Here is a 24,147-nt window from a genome sequence, read left to right as displayed (position 1 = left end):
CTTTTGCTTTGTATTTTGCACCATGAACCCCTGACCATAAACAATCTATGGATATACCTAAAACATGCAGGTTTAAATTACCAGGAACAATACAAACACCTCAACACATACAGTGTATATAAAAAGTCTACACACCCCTGTTAAAATGTCAGGTTTCTGTGATGTAAAAAAATGAGACAAAGATAAAGCATTCCAGAACTTTTTCCACCATTATTTTAACCTATAAACTGTACAACTCAGTTGAACTCCAAACTGAAATCTTTTAGGTGGAGGGAAGTAAAAAACTAAAATAATATGGTTGCACAAGTGAGCACACCCTTAAACTAATACTTTGTTGAATCACCTTTTAATTTTATTCCAGCACTCAGTCTTTTTGGGTATGAGTCTATCAGCATGGCACATCTTGACATGGCAATATTTGCCCACTCTTCCTTGCAAAAACACTCCAAATCTGTCAGATTGCCAGAGCATCTCCTGTGCACAGCCCTCTTCAGATCACCCCACAGATTTTCCATCGGATTCAGTCTGGGCTCTGGCTGGGCCATTCCAAAACTTTAATCTTCTTCTGGTGAAGCCATTCCTTTGTTGATTTGGATGTATGCTTTGGGTCGTCATGCTGAAAAATGAAGTTCCTCTTCATGTTCAGCTTTCTAGCAGAAGCCTGAAGGTTTTGTGCCAATATTAACTGGTATTTGGAACTGTTCATAATTCCCTCTACCTTGACTAAGGCCCCAGTTACACCTGAAGAAAAACAGCCCCAAAGCATGATGCTGCCACCACCATGCTTCACTGTGGGTATGGTGTTCTTTGGTGATGTGCAGTGTTGTTTTTACACCAAAAAATCTTTTGGAATTATAGCCAAAAAGTTCAACCTTAGTCTTGTCAGACCATAGCACATTTTCCCACATGCTTTTGGGAGACTTCAGATGTGTTTTTGCAAAATTTAGTCGGGCTTGGATGTTTTTCTTCGTAAGAAAAGGCTTCCGTCTTGCCACTCTACCCCATAGCCCAGACATATGAAGAATACGGGAGATTGTTGTCACATATACCACACAGCCAGTAGTTGCCAGATATTCCTGCAGCTCCTATAATGTTGCTGTATGCCTCTTGGCAGCCTCCCAGACCAGTTTTCTTCTCGTCTTTTCATCAATTTTGGAGGGACGTCCAGTTCTTGGCAATGTCAAAGTTGTGTCACATTTTCTCCACTTGATGATGCCTTCACTGTGTTCCACGGTATATCTAATGCCTTGGAAATTCTTTTGTACCCTTCTCCTGACTAATACCTTGTAACAATGTGATCCCTCTGATGTTTTGAAAGCTCTCTGCGGAACATGATTTTTGCTGTAGGATGCGACTAAGAAAATGTCAAAGACCTACTAGAACAGCTGAACTTCATTTGGGGTTGATCAGAGGCACTTTAAATGATGGCAGGTGTGTACGGACTCCTATTTAACGTGATTTTGAATGTGTATACTTACTTCTGAACACAGCTACATCCCCAGTTATAAGAGGGTGTGCACACCTATGCAACCGCATTATTTTAGTTTTTTATGTTTACTCCCCCCCCAAAAAAAAGATTTCAGTTTGTTTTTCAATTGAGTTGTACAGTTTATAGGTCACACTAAAGGTGGAAAAAGTTCTGAAATGATTTATCTTTGTCTAATTTTTTGACATCACAGAAGCCTGACATTTTAACAGGGGTGTGTAGACTTTTTATATCCACTGTATGTGGTAATGTTAAATCACAAAGCTTTTGTCGCTTTATCTTCAAGATTGATGAATTCCTCATCTGGTTTCATTTGCACAACTAAACTGCACAGTAAATAGATTTTTTTTCAGTGATCTCACTGCTATCATCCATTGACTATATTTCTGGGGCCCAAGCATTGGTACATCTTAGCTATGTCCCTCTCCCATCCACAGCTTTTATGAAGTCAAGTTTCTCTCCTCCTACTGAAATCTCTGAAATGCAAAATAAAGGCAAACACAGTAGAGAGCGAGAACCCTTCATAATGGCCAAAAGCAGGTAAACAGCGCTGGAAACTCAGCTGTCGACAACTTTCTGGCAAATTCCCTAAGAGATATTATTATTTACTAATTTCAGGTACTTATATAGCACTGTCAATTTACACAGCACTTTACATATATATATTGTACATTCACATCAGTCCCTAACCCTCAAGGGGTGTACAATCTAAGGTCCCTAATTCACATTCATACATACACATACTAGGGCCAATTTAGACAGGAGCCAATTAGCCTACCAGCATGTCTTTGGAGTATTGGGGGAAACCCATGCAGGCACAGGGAGAACATACAAACTCCAGGCAGGTGGTGCCATGGCTGGGATTTGAACCAACAACCCTAGTACTGCTAGGTGGAAGTGCTAACCATTTAGCCACTGTGCAATCAAGTAGGGGATCTAACCTTTGGGTAGTTACATAAAACAGAAATATCAGTTTTCTCTGCAAAAGAATATGATGCCCCCAAGCCCAGTACTGCTTTGAGCTTCAGTCACTGCCCAAACAGGGCTAGAATCTTCTCCCAGACATCAACCTGCCTTTTCAGAACCACAAAGCATTTTCATTGTACACTAAGCTCATGATCTGACAACTGTCATACTTCTGAAGCACTGACGTCTCCAAAGAGTCAACATGCTGAATATCTGGCATAAGCAACTTCCTCAGCAAAAAGCAAAATAATGAGGCTGGCTGTTTGTTGACCTAACAGAAGATCATATTGACAGTGAAAGGAAGATCTGCATAGTTTTTTTTTCTGATGGTGAGCAATACTGGCCATACAATGAGATCCCAGACTGTCAATAACCTGAATATCCTATTCAAAAAAATTTTAATCGCGATCCAAATGAACTGGAAAAAGCTGTCTGTGCAAAGCTCATCTGAAATTATTTGTGGCAAAAGATGCTTTATAAAAAACCAAAACACTCAGCTCTTTTGTTGATAGACTGATAAACACATTTGCAGTTTTAACAAACAGGATTAATCTGACATATGCTACATTAGTTGGCAGAGGAACAAATGCAGTTATCAGCCCACGCAGTGCAAACAGCTTCCCACACCATTGCGTTCAATCCTCCTGGTTCCAGGTAAGCAAGACATCCCTGGATCATATCCAACTTGGATGCAGATAGCTTCCCACAATAATAAAAGAAGGTAATAAGAAGTTGACTAAGAAAAAGGTAAAAATGACAGCTACCCTTAAAAGCTAAACAAATCCCTGCTTGTAATTTCAAACCTGCACTGGATGGATGATATATGGATTTTGATTTGCTGCAGTAAGACACCACTAATGCTTTTACTTCAAGTTTTAAAAGAACCTCTATATATTTCAGATTAATGTTTAGATAATCTGATCACTAAAAATGAACCTGAGCTCTTCACCAGTGGTCCTCAACCTGTGGAACCTCAGGACCCACATTTGTCCTTGGTCATTAAGTAACAAACCAGAAATAATTTAATTTCCGAAACATTATAATTTATTCCACAATACAACTTGTGCTGTATTCTACAATGTATATGCATTTTTTAAACAGTTAACAAACAGCTTCCTTCCAAATTGGATAGTGCAGTAATCACAGCGTTAGTGAAAATGAAAGTCCCAGTCCCAGCCGTCTTAACATTTATATTAGTGCGGCTGGCAGTTCTTATTAAGCTATGTTGTCAGGGCACTGGACATTTTATTTGGGGCACTAGAGAGGCCCGGGGGTATTTGCTCCACGGCCCAGTCCGCCCCTGGTAGTGACTTTTGGGTTGCGACCCATTACTTAAGAAACATGGCTCTACACAATCCCTCACTACTTCCAGGCTCTAGTTTAGCTTTCAAAGAAGCTATGAAGAACTAATGACCAAACTGTGTGTTCATAGGTCCAATTCCAACCCAATTTTTTTAAATATTTTTTTTTGTTTTTCACAGAATAGGAGAGGGCTTAAACCTCCAACAGATTTTTGTGCCAGATATCCTCTTGTCACCAGAGATGAAATAAAAGTAATATGTGTAATTGGAAAGGACATGGCAAGCAATGGAATTATGATAAATGTTGCCTCAACATGTTTCTATTTCATTTTGGTGAAGTAGTAGAAGGTGGCTCTGATTGTACTAACGTTATAGAACACAATTATCTTAAGATTTGGAAGTAACTAAAGAGAAGACAATTATACAGTAATAACAGGGCCAATGTTAAAGCACCGCATACTGTATATACAGACAAAAAATTAATCCAGAGAAACTGTGGACTTTCTTAGGTGCTCACAGAAAACAAAATAAAATTGTTTTTGCAAAATGTATTACCAAACCAATTACAATTATACATAAATAACATTTGATTAAAATATAAATGTATCCCTCTATAGAATACCTGACTTCTTTATATGGGACACTCCTATAGTACATGTATCATATCAGACTGTGTCCAATTATACATCACAGCTTCAATGTATCAGCCTCAATGTGCCTTCATCAGCCTCAATGTGTTTTGCAGGGCCAGCCTGCTTCCTCAGAAGGTTTTCAGGGGATGTGCAATCTAATAATCACAAAAAGATAAATACATTTCCAATAGATCTATAAATTCTATAGGGGGCACTATAGAACACAACCTAAAAATATGAAAGTAAATAGTGCTAAAGTGCTAGGTGCATAACTGGACCAATCACAATGCATACATACACTCAGTGCTCTAAGTGCAAAGTGCTAAAGTGCTGTGTGCATATTATGATCAATCATAAATAAAAAATGCCATAAATCAATGTGTCAAATTTCAAAGTGCATGTGAATAAACAGAATTAAGAATAATAAGGTCCATAGGTCACTGTGAATTGACTTTAGATACAAAAGTCTCTATATCACAAAAGTGCTTGGTGCTGTATCTCCTTCACCATGTCCATGTTTCACTCAGTGATTACAGTAATATATAACAACTCACCAAACAGATATGACCTCTTTAATTAAAAAGAAGGTCTGCTGCACTTGTTGGTATCTTGTTGAAATAAAGTGAAAGGCTTAGTCTGTGATGATTTCTCCAGTCTTCTCACATACTCCACAAAACCACATCAGAACCGAAGGATAAAGATCATATATAGTGTAGTATCTTTATTAAAATGAACAAGTTAAAACAAAGATAAAATGCTCACATGATAATGTGCCTGTATACCGGCACTAGATGTTACAGCGTATAGGCATATAATACTGTCAACGTCACTACATGCAGTCCCCGAGCCGGCATGCGTTCCAGGAAAATCGCTCCATCTATGGCCGGCCTTGTATGTCATAATTAAACAAAGGGTATCAGAAAGTACTGTATATCATTTTACTGAATTCAAGCCTTTCTGCACTAAGAATCCACTTACAGGAGGACACTTACCAACAAGGCCCCTATGGGGTGCAAGTGCAGGGACACCCACAGAAGCAGCTAGGGAGAAAATGTAGTAGGAAATAAACATCTCTGGGTGTTAGATGAAGATGTGTGAGTGTGGAAGGGCAGTCAAGCGCGTTGCTGTGGGGCAGTGGGGGTATTTTCAGGGGTGGTTGTATATGTAAGGATTGGGGTTGATGGTATATGGGTGTGGAGGTGGGGATGAGCATGTGCTTTGTGTCCTCTGAGTGACAGTGGGGGTAGTTCTGGAAGTGTATGCAGATACAAAGATATGGTCTGGAGTGATTGTTTTGATGTTGGCACTCAGGATGGTAGCTTCGGGTGGCATCATGAGCTGCACTGTATGTGGTTTTATTTGGGGACGAGGGTGTGTGAGGTTGTGTATTTTTTTGTGCGTATGTGTGGCAATTGAGTGTTTGGCAATTTTGGTGTGTTCATAGTGATCAGTGTTCAGGGGGTGAGGTTCGTGATTATTATTAGGAGGGAAAGACGTAACCACATACTGTATATATAGCTGTAGTGGTATTTGGTTGGTTTTGAGTGTGGTGTCATCGAGTTTATTTTATAGTGGATCGTTAGAACATAGGTTGAGTTGGAATGTCTGCTCTGTTCAAATCCACATAGGATTCGTGTGGTTTATAGCTTGACCCAGTTGGGGTTTTTTTTAGATACTTTACATGGTTATATGGTTGGATAGATTACTACCACTCTTACACTAATAGAATTCCATTGTGGGAGATTCCCAAGTGTCATAAGATTTGAATCCCCTATAAAAGGTAGAAAATGAAAACTTAATCTTAAACTAGAAGTTCTTTTGGTCCTACTTCTCCTGTGGGTCACAGGAATGCTTATAGTTCTGTGACCCACATTTAGCCGAAAGCGGGCTAAAGTCCACTGTCAGCTGACATCACACAATCGATCCAGACTCTGGAAGGATCACAACTTTAATGTCCAGATCGACTCAGATGCATGACCGGCTACTGAGTCAGTGCGTTACTGATAGCCTAAGCCAGCAACTTTGGCCCCCACCCAAGTCCAACACTCTAGTTAGCACTGGAGAGGTAGAGCACAAAGCCGGTGATTGACAGTCACCGATTTGTGCTTAGAGCAAACCCAAGATAGACGCATCAGACTGATGCTGCATCCACCTAGGTGAGTATGTTTGTTATCTTGAAATACCACACTTCTCTCTTAGGGGAACTTGCATTTTTATTATAATTTTCCAATCTCCTCTTTTTTCCTCCCCTCCTCTTCTTGTTCTAAGGTAGAAACAGAAAACTGATGACGGAAAAAGACTGAGTGGTCCATCGAGTCTGCCCGTTTTTTTTTTTTTTGTGGGGGGGGTATTTTGTTTTTTTCATTAACTTTTTTTGTCTTTTGTCTAAGTATAGGTCTATGCTTGTCCCAAGCATATCTGAAGCTATTTGCTGTTGACTGACTCACTACCTCTGCTGAAAGTTTATTCCAAGCATCAACTACTCTTTCAGTAAAATAGCACTTTCTGAGATTAGTCTTGAACTTTCCTCCAGTTAGTTGAAGGTCATGTCCCCGTGTTCTTGAGTTTGGTTTCATGCTGAAAATACTGCCCTCCTGAACCTTTTTCACCCCCTTGATGTATTTAAAGATTTCAATCCTGTCTCCCCTTTCCCTTCTTTCCTCCGGACTACACATGTTAAGTTCCTGAAGTCACTCTTGATATGTTTTATCCCTCAGACTTTTCACCACTTTTGTTACCCGTCTCTGGACTCGTTTTATCTTATCAATTTCTTTTTGGAAATTAGGTCTCCAGAAGGTCTAAATAAAGATCTATAAAGGGGAATTAGGACCTCCCTTCCTCCTGCTGGTGACCCCTCTAGTGATGCATCCTAGAATTCTCTTTGCTTTCCCCACTGCCTGGCCACACTGCTCATTTTGCAATCATCTGAAATAAGTACTCTCAAGTCCTTTTCCTCTGTAGTGCTGGCCAACACTGTATCCCCAATATTGTACTCTGTCAAGGGATTCTTTTTCCCTAGATGCATTATTTTACATTTACAAACATTGAATTGCAGTTTCCACTGTTTTGACCAATATTCCAGCAATGCCAAATCACATTCCATGTTACAAACACCTCCATGGATATCAACTATATTGCATACCTTTGTGTCATCAGCAAAAAGACATACCTTACCCAACAAACCTTTAGTTATATCACTTACATATGCACTATATTGCCCAAAGTATTGGGACACCCCTCCAGATCCTTGGATTCAGGTGTTCCAATCACCTCCATGGCCACATGTGTATAAAATCAAGTCTGTAGTAGAGAACAAAAAACAAAGCGCACCAACCTTGCACATTACCTCAGTAGGCAATTAGTAAAGTTATTGATAAATTATACTCACAAGAGTAGCAGTAAAAAAGGCATATAACATCCAAAACTAACCACTGGGTTAGGAGACACATGCAAATTCCATCCAGAAGGGAAATAATCTCTTGGTCAAGCTGACGCGTTTCGAAGGGGGGGTCCCTTCTTCCTCAGAGCTGATCAGAAAGAGATAAACCACCCCTAAATATAGTGCAGCTCAATCAGTGGGCCTACCCCTATAGGCGGGATGGCTACATTATGGGGGGTGGGGCCAAACACCCCCCTTAATGTAGCCATCCCGCCCTTCTTGTACAATATTAGCTGTCCGCCAGTCATGGGGAACTTCTCCAGTTAGAAAAGATTGATTAAAAAGATCAGTTAATGACCCAACAGCTATACCTAAAAGTTCTTTTAGAACTCTAGGATGAATACCATCAGGGCCCACTGCTTTATTAATCTTTAACCGAGCCAGTTCCTCTGCTACCTCTGTCTCCGCAAATCCTAAAAATGATCCATCATCACTAGAACCAATATGATTTCCCAACTTATTATTGTTAGTATAATTTATTTCTGAGATTACTGAACAAAAGTAATTAAGTGGTTTGCTACATCCAGGTCTCCCTCAAAGTGTTGTGCCCAGTTTTCATTTACTGATCCCATCGTATTTTTTCTTTCTATCACTAATGTACCTAAAAAGGTTTTATCTGCTTTCTTAATAGATTTAGCAATTTCCTCCTCTTTCTATGCTTGGGCAGCACTGATAATGCATTTGGTCTCCTTTTGTCTCATCTTATACTCTTCTCTGTCAGCTATACCTCCTGTTTCCTAGAATCTCCTATATGCTGATTTTTTCCCTTTACTATCATACTTATCTGTTTAGTGAACCATATTGTTTTTTTCTTCGATTTATTCATACTAATAACATAACTTGGTAACATAATTTGGTAATATGTTACTTCTGCCAATCTACTTGAGATAGCATTGTGCATCCTTCCTCTTTCTTGTAATGTTAGCTTAGAGGAAATATCCCTCTCTTTTGACACCATATTAATTGTGGTCTTTGCTTCTACTTACCAACAACTCATTTGCCATATAAGTTTCCCTAATATCTATTTATTTATGCATGACCTTAGCTGGTCATTTTCGAGGATGTTTGTTTCCTATTACTTTTTCGCTGCTTCTGTTGGGTTTCCCTGTGCTTTCCACTTTACCCAAAAGTGATTTCTTAGTGAGGAAAGGCTTGAATTCAGTGAGTAAAATCATTATATATTCTATAGTACCCATTGTTTAATCATGATATATAAATGCTGTATATCATATATATTGGAAAATTATTTATCTTTTTTATGATTATTAGACTGTACATCCCCTGAAACCCTCCTCTGGAAGCAGGCTTGCTCTGTGAAACACGTCTAGGCTGATGGGGACCACGTGTACATTGGTGCTGTCATATAGAAATGGACACAGTGTGATACAATATCTGTAACATAGGGGCGTTCCATATAAAGTAAGAGATTCTACAGTGGGATAAAATCTATTTTATCAATATCAAATGTTATTTGTGTATATTTTGGGGGTTTGTTAAAAAATTTAGCAAAAACTATTTTAATTTGCTATCTGCGCGCACCTTCACCTCTGGATCAATTATTGTCATTATTAGTGTTATATGTTGGTTATAACCATTTAAAAGTGAAGACCAGACATTGCTGAAACAAAGTCAAGTTTACCAGATTTGTGCAATATTTAGTACATAATGGCAAAATACAAGAGGGACTGGCTCTACTTTAACCATTTCAATACCGGGCAATTTTACACCTTCCTGCCCAGGCCAGTTTTCAGGTTTCAGCGCTCTCACACTTTGAATGAAAATTGCGCGGTCATACAACATTGTACCCAAACTAACATTTTATAATTTTCTTCACACAAGTAGAGCTTTCTTTTGGTGGTATTTAATCACCGCTGGGTTTTTTTATTTTTTGCTAAATTAACAAAAAAAGACCAACAATTTTGAAAAAAAAAAGTTTTTCTTTGTTTCTGTTATAAAAGTTTGCAAATAAATAATTGTTCTTCATAAATTTAGGCCGAGATGTATTCTGCTACATATCTTTGGTGAAAATAACCCAAATTGGGATGTATTTTTTAGTTTGTAGGAAAGTTATAGAGTTCACAAACTATGGTATAGATCTGAATATTGATCAATCCTGAAGTACTGACAGCCAATCTAATTTCTTGAGGTCCAAGAATGTCAGAACAGTACAGATATCCCCCAAATGACCCCTTTTTGCAAAGTAGACCGTCCGACGTACTTCATAAGAGGCATGGCGAGTTTTTTGAAGTTGTATTTTTTTTTGTCATAATTTTCCGGAAAATTAAAAAAATGAGTTTCAGTATTTTTTTTTTACATATTGTCACCAGTGCAGTACAGCGTCATCATATAACTGGCATGGCAGTGATCAGGGACACTGACTGGTGACAGTATGGAAAAAAAAAATATATATTTTTTTTCTTTTTTTTATTATTTTTCTTAAATTTTTTTCTTTTTTTTAAGATTTTCTTTTCATATTTCACTATGACCAAAGTAGTACAATGTTACCATAGTAACATTGTACTACTTTGGGGAAGTGATCAGTGTTTTTTGTTTTTTTTTTTTTTACACAATTTGCTTATAGCAAAGAATTACTTTGCTATAAGCAAGCATTTACCTGAATGACATCGATAAATTCAGGGTTTTTTTTTTTGGCCACAGCTAATCACATGACATGTGCATGTGATTAGCTGTGACCATTCAGAGCTAGACACTAGTATACAATGGATGGCATGAATGAAGCCATCCATTGTATACAACTGTCATGTGACCTGCTGTGATTGGTCACAGCAGGTCACATGGTACCGGCAACGGGGCCGATACTCAGATCTGTCATCGGCCATGTCCGAGGTACACGGCCGGTGACAGATCGCGCCGCTGCGCCAATCTGCAGGAGTGCAATCTGCGCATGTACGGGAGGACGCCATATGGCGTCCACCCGGAACGCTGATGACATTTGCCGCCCGCCATTCAGCCATAGGGCGGGCGGCAAATGGTTAAGGGGCCTGTGTGTAATCATTTCACATCCGCACAGCCTCAATGAAGCCTGCTGCATTCTGTGTAATATATTTATCTCCTATGATCGCAAGTGCAATCTCAGGGGTGTGGAAATATTTTGAAAAATTACTTGTCCAAGGGAATAAATCAGGGTCCAAATATTTTAACCAAAACCATATTTAAATCTGAGGTGCTTTTAGAAATGTCTGGGGCTTTTAAAAACAAAAGGGACTTTATGGTGACTTATACTTTTAACACTGCACTGTTTACCTCCTCCCCTCCCAGCCTGTCTTCAACACCGCAACCAGGGATTAGCAGGCAGGAGAGACCTTGCAGTGTGACGAGCACCGAATGGGTGCTCCTCAGGAAAGGGAGTGTCTGGCTCTCTTAACGCTCAGCAGAAACGCATCTGTTGAGCGAGTAAATGAGGTGCCGGTCCCAAGGAGAAAAAAAAAAGAAAAAAAACTTTATTACTTCAGGTTACCTTTGTATGCGGAAGCACTTGGGTGCTCAGTACAAGCGCATGCTGAGCAGCCAAATCAAGCTCTGGTGTCAGCTCTGTTAAAAAGGATAAGATTGTGTTTTAAAATAAATAAATTAACACTTTTTACAGGTAAAAAAATCTAAATTTACGGTTTTCTTTTTTTTTTTTGCATTGCACCAGCGATCAGGAGACCACAGGTGCCATGAGGGGCTCCTGCAGACTATGAGTGCAGTCTGTCTGCCTGTACATCATACAGGCAGGCAGTTTAACACTGACAGAAAGAATCAGTGAACTATCAGAACACTCAACAGCGCTGTGGTAGTTCATTGAGAACTACAAGCCGACATCCACAAAGGATACAGTTGATTCATGAATGACACAGCCATGTGAACTTCTCCCCGTACAGTTGTCACACAGAGGGGGCTCGAATCACCAAGCTGTTGCAGGAGCGGAAACATGCCACATGTTCCATCCTAAAAAGGGGTGGAACATGTAACATGTTCCCAAAGGTGAGCTTATCCTTTAATTATTTCGCTGCCAGAGCCGTTTTTGCACACATGATTAAAAAATTATTTTAGACCTGAAGATGACATAAAACCCCCAAAACATTATATATTTTCTGAAAATAGACACCCTAGAAAATAAAAAAGTGATAGTTCCAATTTTTTATGGCACACGATGTTGCCGCAAAGTTCTAGGATATGCAAGATTTAAGTAAAAAACACACTAAAGTTAATTTTAGGGCACTAGATTACCCAATTTGTTGGTAAAACATAAAAGATGAAGCTGCACCGAGTAAATAGATATTCAACATGTAAAACCTTACATTTCCGTGCACCCATGAAATGGTGGAAAACTTCAGTACCCTATATTTTCTACTTAAAAGCCCCTTATAGGTCATCAGATTAGTGATACAGAGGAGGTCTGGTGCTAGAATAATTGCTCTTATTTCGATGTGTAAGGCAATATGTAACATGTATCGCAATTGATGTTTTCATGCGTAGGCACCCCAAAGCGTGGGTTTAAGTTTGTATGTGCATATATGTGGGGGTAGGGGGCCTCAAAAGTTCTGAGGGGTTCGTTTATGTGCTTGAGTATAACTAACTTTTTACAATTTAACATTTTTATTTTTTTTACGCAACTTTTTTTTCCAGTACATAGCAGACAAAAAGTCCCCTATCTGATGATTTTCTGATAGCAGGTTCTCTTTAATGAGATATCCAGATGTCTCCTCTGTGCTCCACTGAAGATGCAGATTGCACTGCATTACATTCTGTCCCTGCTTCAATGGCTGGGCGCACTGACAACGGGGACCAGAAAATGACATCATACGCGTTGCTTCTGAGTCAGGAACCTGTTGGGGAGGAGATGCGTGTCCGCTTTCCTTCCTCTTCTCCACCCACCAGCACCCGCTGTCCTGGGCCCACAAGTGGGCAAGTGGAGCCCTGGATACATAATGTGGGGGGCACCTGTGGAAGCAATCAGGCAGGCCCAGGGGGCCACCTGATTTCCTCCACCTGAAAAGTAAGCCATGCTTCTTGCCCACAGCAGGGCTAAATGTAGGAAAAAAACTACCTGCATGGAGCCCAGAACTATATGTCCTGGGCATCCCTGAATCTAGCAGCCATTATCCGGTATTTGCATTGATATACTTCAAACAATAAAAACACATACACAGTGTTACATCACCACCCGGCTTCGCCACCTTATCCAACCAAAGAACACTTTGCATGCATTCAGAAAATGCAAAGCATTCTCTCAATGATGCCCATGCTGAGCGGCCAAACTGTGTTCACAATGCAGCAGGGCAGCAGTTTGGCACATGACCAGGAAACAGTTGGCGATCACTGGAGTAGCGGTGTCTACTTCAGTGATTTTTAACTTCCAGGGACATCAGCTAGGTATGGTATATACAAAGTTGCACTGGTCCAAGCTAGACCAATGTACCTATGTGTAAAACATCCATACCTGAAATTCTTCTTTAAATACTTGGCTTTATAATTTTAAGAGGGACCAGTCAGGGCTTCCTTCCAATACATTTATCGAATCTTTGGAGAAATGAATAGGACAAGTTCCAGACCTCACAGGATTAGACGTTTCAGGTTATAACTCAAACTGTATGTATTTGTAGATGATATCCAGCTAGTAACCAACTATTGCCTTACCTAACTTACTCCATCTCTTGCAACACTTTGTCTTAATGTCAGGGATTTATGTAAACAGTCAAAAAACCAAGGTACTGGATATTAACCTCTTCCCCGAATGCCCCGCAGAATTGTCAGAGCAATTTCGACTTCTACTGAACCTCTAACAAACTTTCTTATCTTGGCATTAATTTGACCAATGCCTACGACACATTGTAGTTGATTTGCTAAACCTGGAGTGTGCAGAAATTAGTGCAGCTGTGTGGTAGCCAATCAGCTTCTAACTTTAGCTTGCTCAATTAAGCTTTAACAATAAAACCTGGAAGCTGATTGGTTTCTATGCAGAGCTGCGCCAGATTTTGCACTTTCCAAATCAACCCCATTGTTCCAAGCCAATTACCCTAGAAATTACCGGTACACATTACTTCAAGACCTCCAATGAGAAGAGGGAAAAAACCCTGTATCGTGGTTAGGATAATTAAGCTGGCCAATGATGGATAGTTTAAAACTAAAATTCTTAGAAAAAGAATGTTCTAAGAGTTTATTTGTTTTTCTAATCATAAAATGGGTACAAATCTTTCAGCTGACCCACTTATATAAACCCTCTGCCCTATGAGTAAGTCTTCAGCCATATACAGTCTCCCCTATCTCTACCCATGCTATTTTATGGACCCCATCCACATAAAAAACATCCACCTAGCTCTGAAGTGTGGGACAGTGTAAAATATTCTAGCAAATTGATATCCCTGCACTTACCCCTTTCTACCATTCCAAGGACCTGCCTGTTTGTTCCAGGCTGAGATTCTCTTGCTTTTGCAGTTTTGCCAACATGCTTCATAAGTACAACCCCAATTCCAAAAACATTGGGACACTGTCTAAAATCTACATAAAACAGAATGCAATGATTTAAAAATCTCATAAACCCATATTTTATTCATAAGTGGGTGCTATTAATCTTAATGGCACTCTGTCCACACTGGAAATCACACCCACACTGGGAACCGCAGGGTTACTTTGGTTCCTGGTGAGGGCTGCGATTTCTGGAAAGGTTCAGGGACCTTTTTCATGCATTTTGTGGGGCACGACAGCCCAATCAAATAAATGGGCTGCTGTGCCACATCCCGCAAAACCTAACACCCCAGGCATTATTTCCACAATCTACCCACAATTACTATTAATTAGGGTTTTGTTTTTAAATATAACATACAATGTAACACCCAAGCCTTGAGATCCTTAACCCTTTGTCAGGGCAGACAGTGTACACATCTAATTTACAATTGATAATGAAGATCTGCCAGCACACTACAGGCAGGGTAATTATGCTAAACACAATTCCATAGCCCCCTCCTTAACATTAAATTGGTCCTAAAGGCAGAAGGTTTTGTACCTTAATGCATTCTATGTATTTAGGTACAAAACCTTCTGTGTGCAGCATTCCCTCAGCTTCCCTTATACTTACCTGAGCCCGATGTCAATACAGCGCTGTGCACAACAGAAGCATCTGTACTCTCTCTTCTCACTGTCTCACAGGCAGCAGCGAGAACCATTGGCTGCTGCTGCTCTCAATCACAGCCAGCAAAGAGGGAATGGGGGCGGGCCAAATCGCTCTGTCTGTGTCTCAGCTTATGATCAAGCCCACATGAGTTCCCCCATAGCAAGTTGCTTGCTTTGGGGGCACTTAGCAGGGAGGGGAGCCAGGAGCACTGGCAGGGGACCAGAGAAGAGGAGGATTGGGGCTGCCCTGCAAAACCATTACACAGAGAAGGTAAGTATGCCATGTTTGTTATTTAAAACAAAATATTTTTCCCTTTCCAATTATTATTATTATACAACAGCGCCAACAGTTTGCTCAGCATTTTGTAATATAAAGAGAGACAATACCGCAATGATAGAGTTCAATACAAGAGGGTTAGGAGGGCCCTGCTCCTTGAATCCTACAATCACTTTAAATAAAAGAGGAAAGCTAGGCAGGATTTTTAAGCAAGAAAAACGATAAGTAAACTTTTTTTAAAGCTGAACTCCAGGTATGGTCTTTATTTTATACTTTCATTGGTCCAGTTGTTGCTACTACAGTGATAGCCCCATTATTTGAGAGCCTGTGTGCTTCCCCCTCTTTACACTGACAACAGGGGGTTGCTCGCCCAGCATTGCTGCCATTCATAGATCACCTTGTGATTTTTTCAATGACTACAAGACAGTAAGTACACCACAGTTCATGCAAAAATATCCAAAGGGACAAGCATGAAAAGTTTTCTCGTACGATAACAGAACAAACGATTTTTGTTTAATCAGTTCAGTATTTGTCTGTAAACAAACTGAATGCCCAAGACTGCACATGCTCAGAAATGAAAGCATACATTAAAATACAATACAAAACAATACATCACATCACTTCCGACGTTGTATTCTGTCTTATGAATATTTTCAGAACTTAAGTAACCTATTAATTTTCGATATGACTAGCATGAAAAAAAAAAAGAATTATACTCATCACTATGCTTTTTTCTTGATGATCAGTTTATCCTTCTTGTGCTATACTCCGTAAGTCCTTATTTATACTTGGGGTCGGGGAGCAGAAAAAAAAATGTGGTTGAGCAGTAGTTTTATGCCCCCCCCAACTACTCCCCCTTAAGTTGAAAATGCAGCGGACGGAGGTGTACAGATGCTGTGGCTGCAATGCTTTGCAGAAAAAATAATCTCCCCTTTTACATTCACCTGAATGGGGCTACACCACAGATCACTCTTCAGAGGGCTAACGGATATGGTAACAAGCCTTAGAATCACTATATAGTATTAGAAGTAGTCCACCAGTCTCCTATCATGGTTGAAATTCAGTGTGGTACAATACAAAGATCAACAAGTCCATTCATTTCTTATAAGAAGATATGTGGGATAACCACTAATAATTACAGATTAGAAGAGATTTCACAGGGACTGTACCCACTGCTGGACCGAAACTCACAGCTTCATATGCTCCGAAGCCACACATTCACACGCACAATAAATCCACAGTCAGTCTAATAAAAAACTACCAAATTCCAGTTTAATTCAGGAAGAATTGTTCTATATTTTTATGACAATCATTTGTAAAAAGTATCTAGCTACATGTCAAAGCCACCCTAGAATTTTCCTAATTGCTCCACCTCATATTTAGCTTGTTGAAGCTTACGCACTAATTAGAACACTGCTGGATAAGATCTCTCCGTGTCTAGATGTTATGTACAAAGAAACATTTGGTGACCGCCATCTGACAGCAGATTTTCACACTTATAATAATCTAATATCCTTCAAAATCACGTTAAAAAAAATCAGCTATACAGAATAGACAATGTTTCCCCATGTAGACATAAATTAAAGAATGTTTACAATTTGTGGCTTAAAAAAAAATGAATTCCTGTCTCTGTTGCTTATAATAAATCCGGTTTTAGCTACAGATTTCCTACTGCAAATTGAAAACAAAGAATCAGATTACTGCTGGCAGTACAGACACTTCCTATTGCAGTTTTCAAAAAATTCCCCATTGAAGAGCTAAATATCCCTCTACGGTTCTATCCTCTGAGATCACATCCATGAGCACCCTGACAGTTCAACAGGTTAGCTAGAAATATCTTTAGAAGCCATCAGTTCCCAGCCTTGTGTTCACTCCCGTGCCAACCTTATCACTAATGGAAAATGTACAGACCTTGTCAGAAGGAGGTTCCCAGCGCTTTCTAGCTCATTTTTCCTCTCCTGTTTGTTCTGGATCTATTTCTGCAGTTCACATTCCTATTATAGCTCTTCCTGTGAGCTCTCTCCCCCCACCCAGACGGCACTGATTTCACCAATGTTGCAGCATCTGCCTAGATCTTCCTTATTAGCCCTCACACAGGACACCCAACCCCATCAGTATCACCCACCTCTAGCACGCTGCCGGCTCCTAGCAACCGATAACCTGGCCAACGAAGTTCACGGCAATAATACTGCGAGGAGCAGGCTCGGAAGTGCGAGAGATCTCCACGTATTCCACAATCCTAGTGTATGTTTCTTGCGTACCGTGCATCTTTCTGGGTTTTAAAAACATGAGCTTTTCCATAAGGCCTCATTCACACAGGCAATGACATGCTTGGGTTTACTGGACGTATAGATTCATGTAATGATTATAAATGGTAGGATTCTCACTGTGCATTCAGTAAAGCTGTGTTTAAAGAAAACAGAATTCTGTGTGTTCAGGGGCAGATTAGGTACTGTGATCGCGTGTGAACATATGTAAATGCATGTAAACGTCAGTACATTTAAACACAGGGAATGTGGTCTGAGAAGCATAAAGTTTGTTAAGCCTGGGTTGACACCTACGTCTGTTGAAGTGCAGTGCCTTTGGGAAGCCCATTTATTTCAATGGGCTCCCCATTGTGCAACAAATGCACCAAAGTGTGTGCACGCTTTTTTTTTTTATAACACGCCACACCAAAATACATGGAGGGAAGTTATCAATTCTGTATCTTTCATTTTCACAAGCTTAAAGTGGAACTTTTCAAAAAGCCAATTTTTTTATTAAAATAATAAACATGTCATACTCACCATTGGTTTTGCACAGAACAACCCCGAACCTCCTCTTCTGGGATTCCCCGCCTGCGATCTTGTCTCCTCTTCTGTGTCTGCCCTCAAAGCAAGCTCCTTGCTACGGGGTTAGACGTGCGGGCTTGCTCCGAAGCCGGGCTGTGTGTGTCCATAGGCACACACAGCACAGCTCGGCCCATGGGCGGACTGACAACTCATGGGGCCCCCTGGCAATAGGAAATCATGGGTCCCCTGTGTCCTCGCCCACACTCAAAGTACACCCAAAAAAGCCTATGAAAGGTACCAGGGGCATCTCATGGGGCTCCCTACTGACCCCGGGCCCTCGGGCAGTGCACGAGTGCCTAATTGGTCAGTCCACCCCTGGCTCGGCCCCATCCCTTGCTCTCTGCGCACAAGATTTGACTGACAGCAGCTGAAGCCAATGGCTCCCGCTGCTGTCCAATCCTTTTGTGAAAAGAGAAAGATAGGGGAGAAGAACAGCAAGTGGGCACAGCGCTGGATCAATACTGGACTCAGGTAAGTGCTTGTGGGAGGGTGGAGACTCAGCAAGTGGCAAAACATTTTTTTTTTTTTAACTTAAAGTGGTAGCAAACTTGACTTAAAAAAAAAATAAAAACATGAAAAAAGTTCTCCCTGCAAGGTAATATCATAATGTGCTAGTATGCATCGCATACTAGCACATTATGAAAGGCTTACCTTAACCACTTGCCCTCCAGAGGATTTAACCCCCTTCCTGACCAGGCCGTTTTTTGCGATACAGCACTTCATTACTTTAACTGACAATTGTGCGGTCATGCAACGCTATACATAAATTAAATTTGTGTCCTTTTTCCACAAACAGAGCTTCCATTCGGTGGTATTTGATCAACTCTGCGGTTTTTATTTTTTTTGCGCTATAAACAAAAAATTTCAAACAATTTTGAAAAAAAATAAAACAATATTTTTGACTTTTTGCTATAAAACATGTCCATTAAAAAAATTTTAAAAATAAAATTTCTTTATAAATTTAGGCCAAAATGTATTCTGCTGTCTTTGCTATAAACAAAAATCCCAATACGTGTAAATTAATTGGTTTACGTGAAAGTTCTAGCGTCTACAAATAGCGGTATATATACTGGAATTTAAAATTCTTTTTATACTAGTAATGGAGGCGATCAGTGACTTATACCGGGACTGCGGCAGGCATTCTGACACTGCGGGGGGGGGGGGACTGACTAACTGCCACTGACATCCCAATGATACTAATACAGTGATCAGTACTAATAAAAAGCACTGACACTGTACTAATGACACTGGGCAGGAAGAGGTTAACATAAGGGGTGATCAAGGAGTTAACTGTGTGCTGTTTTACATTATGTGCTGTTTGTGTTTTATTAGGGAGCTATACTACTTTGTATTTCTCTGCTGTGCAGAGAAATACAAAACAGCATGTTCTTGCTGGCAGGACAAAGACCTGTGTTGTTTACTTACCTTTCCCCAATGATCGCCGGGTGCCGGTGGGGAATCTCCATCGGGGACCCAGTGATTGATATCCCTAGCCACCAAGGGTGGCGCGAGTAGGGTGGCGTGCACGTGCCCCCTACCGGAAATGCAAATCACATCTATACGTGATTTTGCACAGCCATGCCGCCCTGTAGCAGTTCTACTATAGGGCGGCAGGAAAGTGGTTAAAACGAAGCCCTCCACCGGCGCGTTGTCACTGCTGCAGAGGCTTCCATCTTCACCCGGTCTTTCTTCCGGGTTCACAGGCTGTGTCTGCTTGAAAGGCTGATGACGAAACTCCAGCGCATGCACACGGGAGTTTTAGCCACGGCACACAGCTCTGAAGGAACGGCACAGGAATGCCGTTCCTTCAGAGTGCATGTGCCAGTATTGTCACAGGCTGCTGCTCCGTAGAATATCTCCAAAGTGGTGGACGTTTAGGAGATATTCATTTTACCTACAGGTAAGCTTTATTATAAAAAATGTATACAAAGTGACTTTACTACCACTTTAATATAGGAAATGCACTAAGGTAAGCAAATATTTTAGCTTTAGAATCACTTTAATGCAGAAGAGACATACCATGTTTCTTCTGCATTAAAGTGGTTCTAAAGCCAAAACATTTTTTAATTTTTAATGCATTTCCTGCACTAAGGTCAACAACATTTTACATCTTGCTGTCCTCCCCACCTCACATAATACTTACCTGAGTCCTCCATCGATCCAATGCTGTGCCTGGCTGGATCTCTTCTCTCCTCTCTTTCTCTTCACACAGGGACTCGGGCAGCAGCAGGAGCCCCCCCTGTCAATCAAATGCTATGAGGATAACGTGGTAGGCGGGGCTAAGCTGCACTCTGTGTGTCTATGGAGTACGGCTCCATAGACACAAACAGCTCAGGAGTGAACATGCACTGTGTGCCCCCATCGCACGCAGCTTGCTATGGGGGCACACAGAGAAGAGGAGGAGCCAAGATCGCCAGCAGAGGAGAGAAGAGGAAGTTCTGGAACGCTCTGTGCAATTTAGTATTACATGTTTATTTTACATTTAAAAAAATGTGCCTTTAGTAACACCTTAAAGTTGCTTACCTGCCTGTCCACACTGTACACTGATGTGCATGCACCTCAGTGTACAGTGCGGGTGGGGATCGATACCCGGAAGCTGCGGTGCTGAAGATGTCAGCGGTCAGCAGAGAGGTCCAGGACATCGCACTAGAGAGAAGGTAAATATAACTCAACTATAAAGAGAACCTTCACTGAAAAAGTGAAAGTGTCACTCATCCTTCTCCCTGGTCCCCCAACCTTAACGTATTTGAATTTTTATTTATTTACAGTGAGCCCCTACCTTTTTTGAAAGGTACTTGTTCCCACTTCCTCGATTCTCACCTAGGTGAGAAAGACGTCGCTTGTCCTACCCCAACCTCCTGGGACACATTACACATCCCAGGAGGATGCAGCAGTCTCATTGAGCCATGTTTTTGAGCATGCACAGAGGGGAGCTGGTTGTGATTCACCAGGAAGTCACAGTCAGCTCCCAAATCCAAGATGGCAGCGCAGGGGAAACTTAGCGGAGAGAAGAATCTACTGTGGGAAGACAGCGCTGGACTCCATGGACTTGTAAGAAACTCATTTTTAAGTCACTGGCTACAGTATTTGTGGCTGCTGACTTTTTTTTTAATTACAGCACACACATTAGCAAGGTGCATCGGGGTGTCATTATGAATGAATAGCATCGCAGAGCATCTGCAAAAAGGACATGTGCTTTTGAGTGATTTTACATGCATTCCCCCAATGCACAGACATAACCAGGGGTTATACCTCTCAGACACATTCTCCTATGTTTACACTGGTGGTCAGTAGGAAGACTGCCCCCTCACACTGGCAATAAGTTGGAAGAATGCCTCCTTACATCAGTGACCGGGGGGAGAACGCCCATTTACATTGATGGTGAGTGGAAAGAATGCTCTTTACATTGGTGATGAGTGGGAAGAGTGTCCCCCTAATGTTGGTGGTCATTAGGAAAAATGCACCTGTTACATTGGTGGTCAGTGGGAAGAAAAGCCTCCTTACACTGGTGGTCACTAGAAAGAATGCCCCCCTTACATTGATGGTCAGAGTGAAGAATGAACCTCTTACATTGGTGGTCACTAGAAAGAATGCCCCCTTACACTGGTGGTCACTAGAAAGAATGCATCCTTACATTGGAGGTTAGTGGGAAGAATGCCTCCTTACATTGATGGTCAGTGTGAAGAATGCCTCCTTACACTGGTGGTCAGAGGGAAGAATGCCCCCTTACACTGGTGGTCAGTGGGAAGAATGCCCCCTTACACTGGTGGTCAGTGGGAAGAATGCCCCCTTACACTGGTGGTCAGTGGGAAGAATGCCTCCTTACACTGGTGGAAAGAAGAATGTAAGGAAGGTGTAAGGAAGATGGTCAGTGTGAACAATGTCCCCCTTACAATGGTGATAAGTGGGAAGAATGCCCCCTAACATTGGTGGTCATTGGGAAGAATGCCCCCTAACATTGGTGGTCATTGGGAAGAATGCCCCCTAACATTAGTGGTCAGTGTGAAGAATGCCCCCCTAACATTGGTGGTCAGTGTGAAGAATGCCCCCTAACATTGGTGGTCAGTGTGAAGAATGCCCCTCTAACATTAGTGGTCAGTGTGAAGAATGTCCCTCTAACATTAGTGGTCAGTATGAAGAATGTCCCTCTAACATTAGTGGTCAGTGTGAAGAATGCCCCTCTAACATTAGTGGTCAGTAGGAAGAATACCCCCCCCTAACATTAGTGATCAGTGTGAAGAATGCCCCCTAACATTGATGATCAGTGTAAACAATGCCCCCTAACATTGGTGGTCAGTGGGAAGAATGCCTCCTAACATTGGTGGTCAGTGTGAAGAATGCCCCCTAACATTGGTGGTCAGTGTGAAGAATGCCCCCCTAACATTGGTGGCCAGTGTGAAGAATGCCCCCCTAACATTGGTGGTCAGTGTAAAGAATGCCCCCCTAACATTGGTGGTCAGTGTAAAGAATGCCCCCCTAACATTGGTGGTCAGTGGGAAGAATGCCCCTCTAACATTGGTGGCCAGTGTGAAGAATGCCTCCTAACATTGGTGGTCAGTGGGAAGAATGCCCCTCTAACATTGGTGGTCAGTGGGAAGAATATCCCCCTAACATTGGTGGTCAGTGGGAAGAATGCCCCTCTAACATTGGTGGTCAGTGTGAAGAATGCCCCCCAACATTGGTGGTCAGTGGGAAGAATGCCCCTCTAACATTGGTGGTCAGTGGGAAGAATGCCTCCTAACATTGGTGGTCAGTGTGAAGAATGCCCCCCTAACATTAGTGGTCAGTAGGAAGAATGTCCCTTACACTGGTACAAGGAAGAATGTAAGGAAGGTGTAAGGAAGAATGGCCCTCTTACATTGGTGGTCAGTGTGAAGAACATCCTCTTACATTGGTCATCTCAGTGGGAAGAATGTTTGTTATGTTGGTGGTCAGAATGCCCCTTACATTGGTGGTCAGAATACACCCTTAGGGCTAGTTCACACCAGATGCAGTCCAGTGTGTTTTTTTCTGCATCAAAAATGCATGCACCGTGTTTTCCGTGTATTCCAATGGCCCTCGTTCACACCAGTGCAGTCAGTTCCAGTGCATTTCTGGTGCAAAAAAAAAGTAAAACATTTCTACACAGAACTGTACTGGAACATAGCAAAACGTATCAAAAACACACCAGAACAGAGTATGGTGTGAACTGTAAGTAAAAACACCCCTAGAACAGGTCCGGAGGGTGTTTTTGTGGTGTGAACTGGCCCTCAAAGTTCACTGGTATCCTACCGCTGCCCGGGCCAAGTGGTGCTGGCCCTGGAACTATGAAGACACATGATGAGAGCTCATGGAAGCCTACTACCTGTGGAGGAGCCCTGGAACTCTACAGAGCCCTGGATGAGAATGGCCACCAATAAAAACACACGACAAGAACGTCTCAGGAACATGGTATAGGTGCCAATACACATCATGACAGTCGTTGTAAGCACCTGTCACCATGGCAGAAGGAGATTTCCTATGTGACCAATGAAGAAGTGGCAGGAAATCCCTCAGAAATCAAAGGAAAGACAAGAGTGGAGGCAGCCAGATGTTGGAGCAGCTCATGTATGTCTTCAGGGAGACATGTGCCCATGTATACATGTCATCTAGCAGCCTAGGAGGAGGTGATGATGGGCAGGGTCCCCAGCCCATGCCGTGTGATGGACTAGTCCGGGTTCTTACCTGCCTCCCGGATGACTGGCAGCGGGTCGGAGAGAAGAGCAGACAGCGCCAGGACAGCGGTTCCAGCAGTTCATGAAAGTCGCCGCGGGATTGGCCGGCCCACACTCCCCCCATTGTGCCGTCCAGCCATCCTCTCCCCGCTCATAGCGTGCCTGTGAATGGCCCAGATGTGCGCGCATATAAGAACCTCTCTGATTGGCCCAATCACTCTGTTTTGAGGCGAGGTGGGCGGGTTAACTCTCCACTTGCTGAGTGATGCGATGATGTCCTGGAACATTAGCGGTCCTCATGTGCTGGGGGCATGGCACGGTACTCAGAGACATGACAGAGAATAAACCCTTACAAGGAACAAGTACAAAGAAAGAGGTTCAACCAGTCACCCCAATACACGGCCTA

The 24,147-nt window shown here is 41.7% G+C and overlaps 1 protein-coding gene across 2 annotated transcripts in view; it reads right to left on the bottom strand.

Moving 5' to 3' along the window:
- The window catches only part of CAMKK2 (calcium/calmodulin dependent protein kinase kinase 2), a 180,863-nt gene extending 156,959 nt beyond the window's left edge, over positions 1–23,904 (bottom strand). The window contains exon 1 of one of the 2 annotated variants that reach the window (XM_089676527.1): positions 23,752–23,904. In XM_089676527.1, coding sequence (XP_089532653.1) covers positions 23,752–23,825 — 74 coding nt within the window. In that variant the 5' untranslated portion in view covers positions 23,826–23,904. Of the gene's footprint in view, positions 1–17,128; positions 17,253–23,751 lie in introns of those variants that run through there. The other variant, XM_089676534.1, reaches the window with a different exon arrangement.
- Between the last annotated feature and the right edge of the window lie 243 nt (positions 23,905–24,147).

This window comes from Staurois parvus, unplaced genomic scaffold, assembly GCF_062004578.1.
Source record: "Staurois parvus isolate SC_StPar_1 unplaced genomic scaffold, SC_StPar_1.0 ptg000014l, whole genome shotgun sequence".
Classification (NCBI taxonomy): domain Eukaryota; kingdom Metazoa; phylum Chordata; class Amphibia; order Anura; family Ranidae; genus Staurois; species Staurois parvus.
Note: the sequence above shows the minus strand (reverse complement) of the source record. Positions and strands in the feature narration are given on the sequence as shown.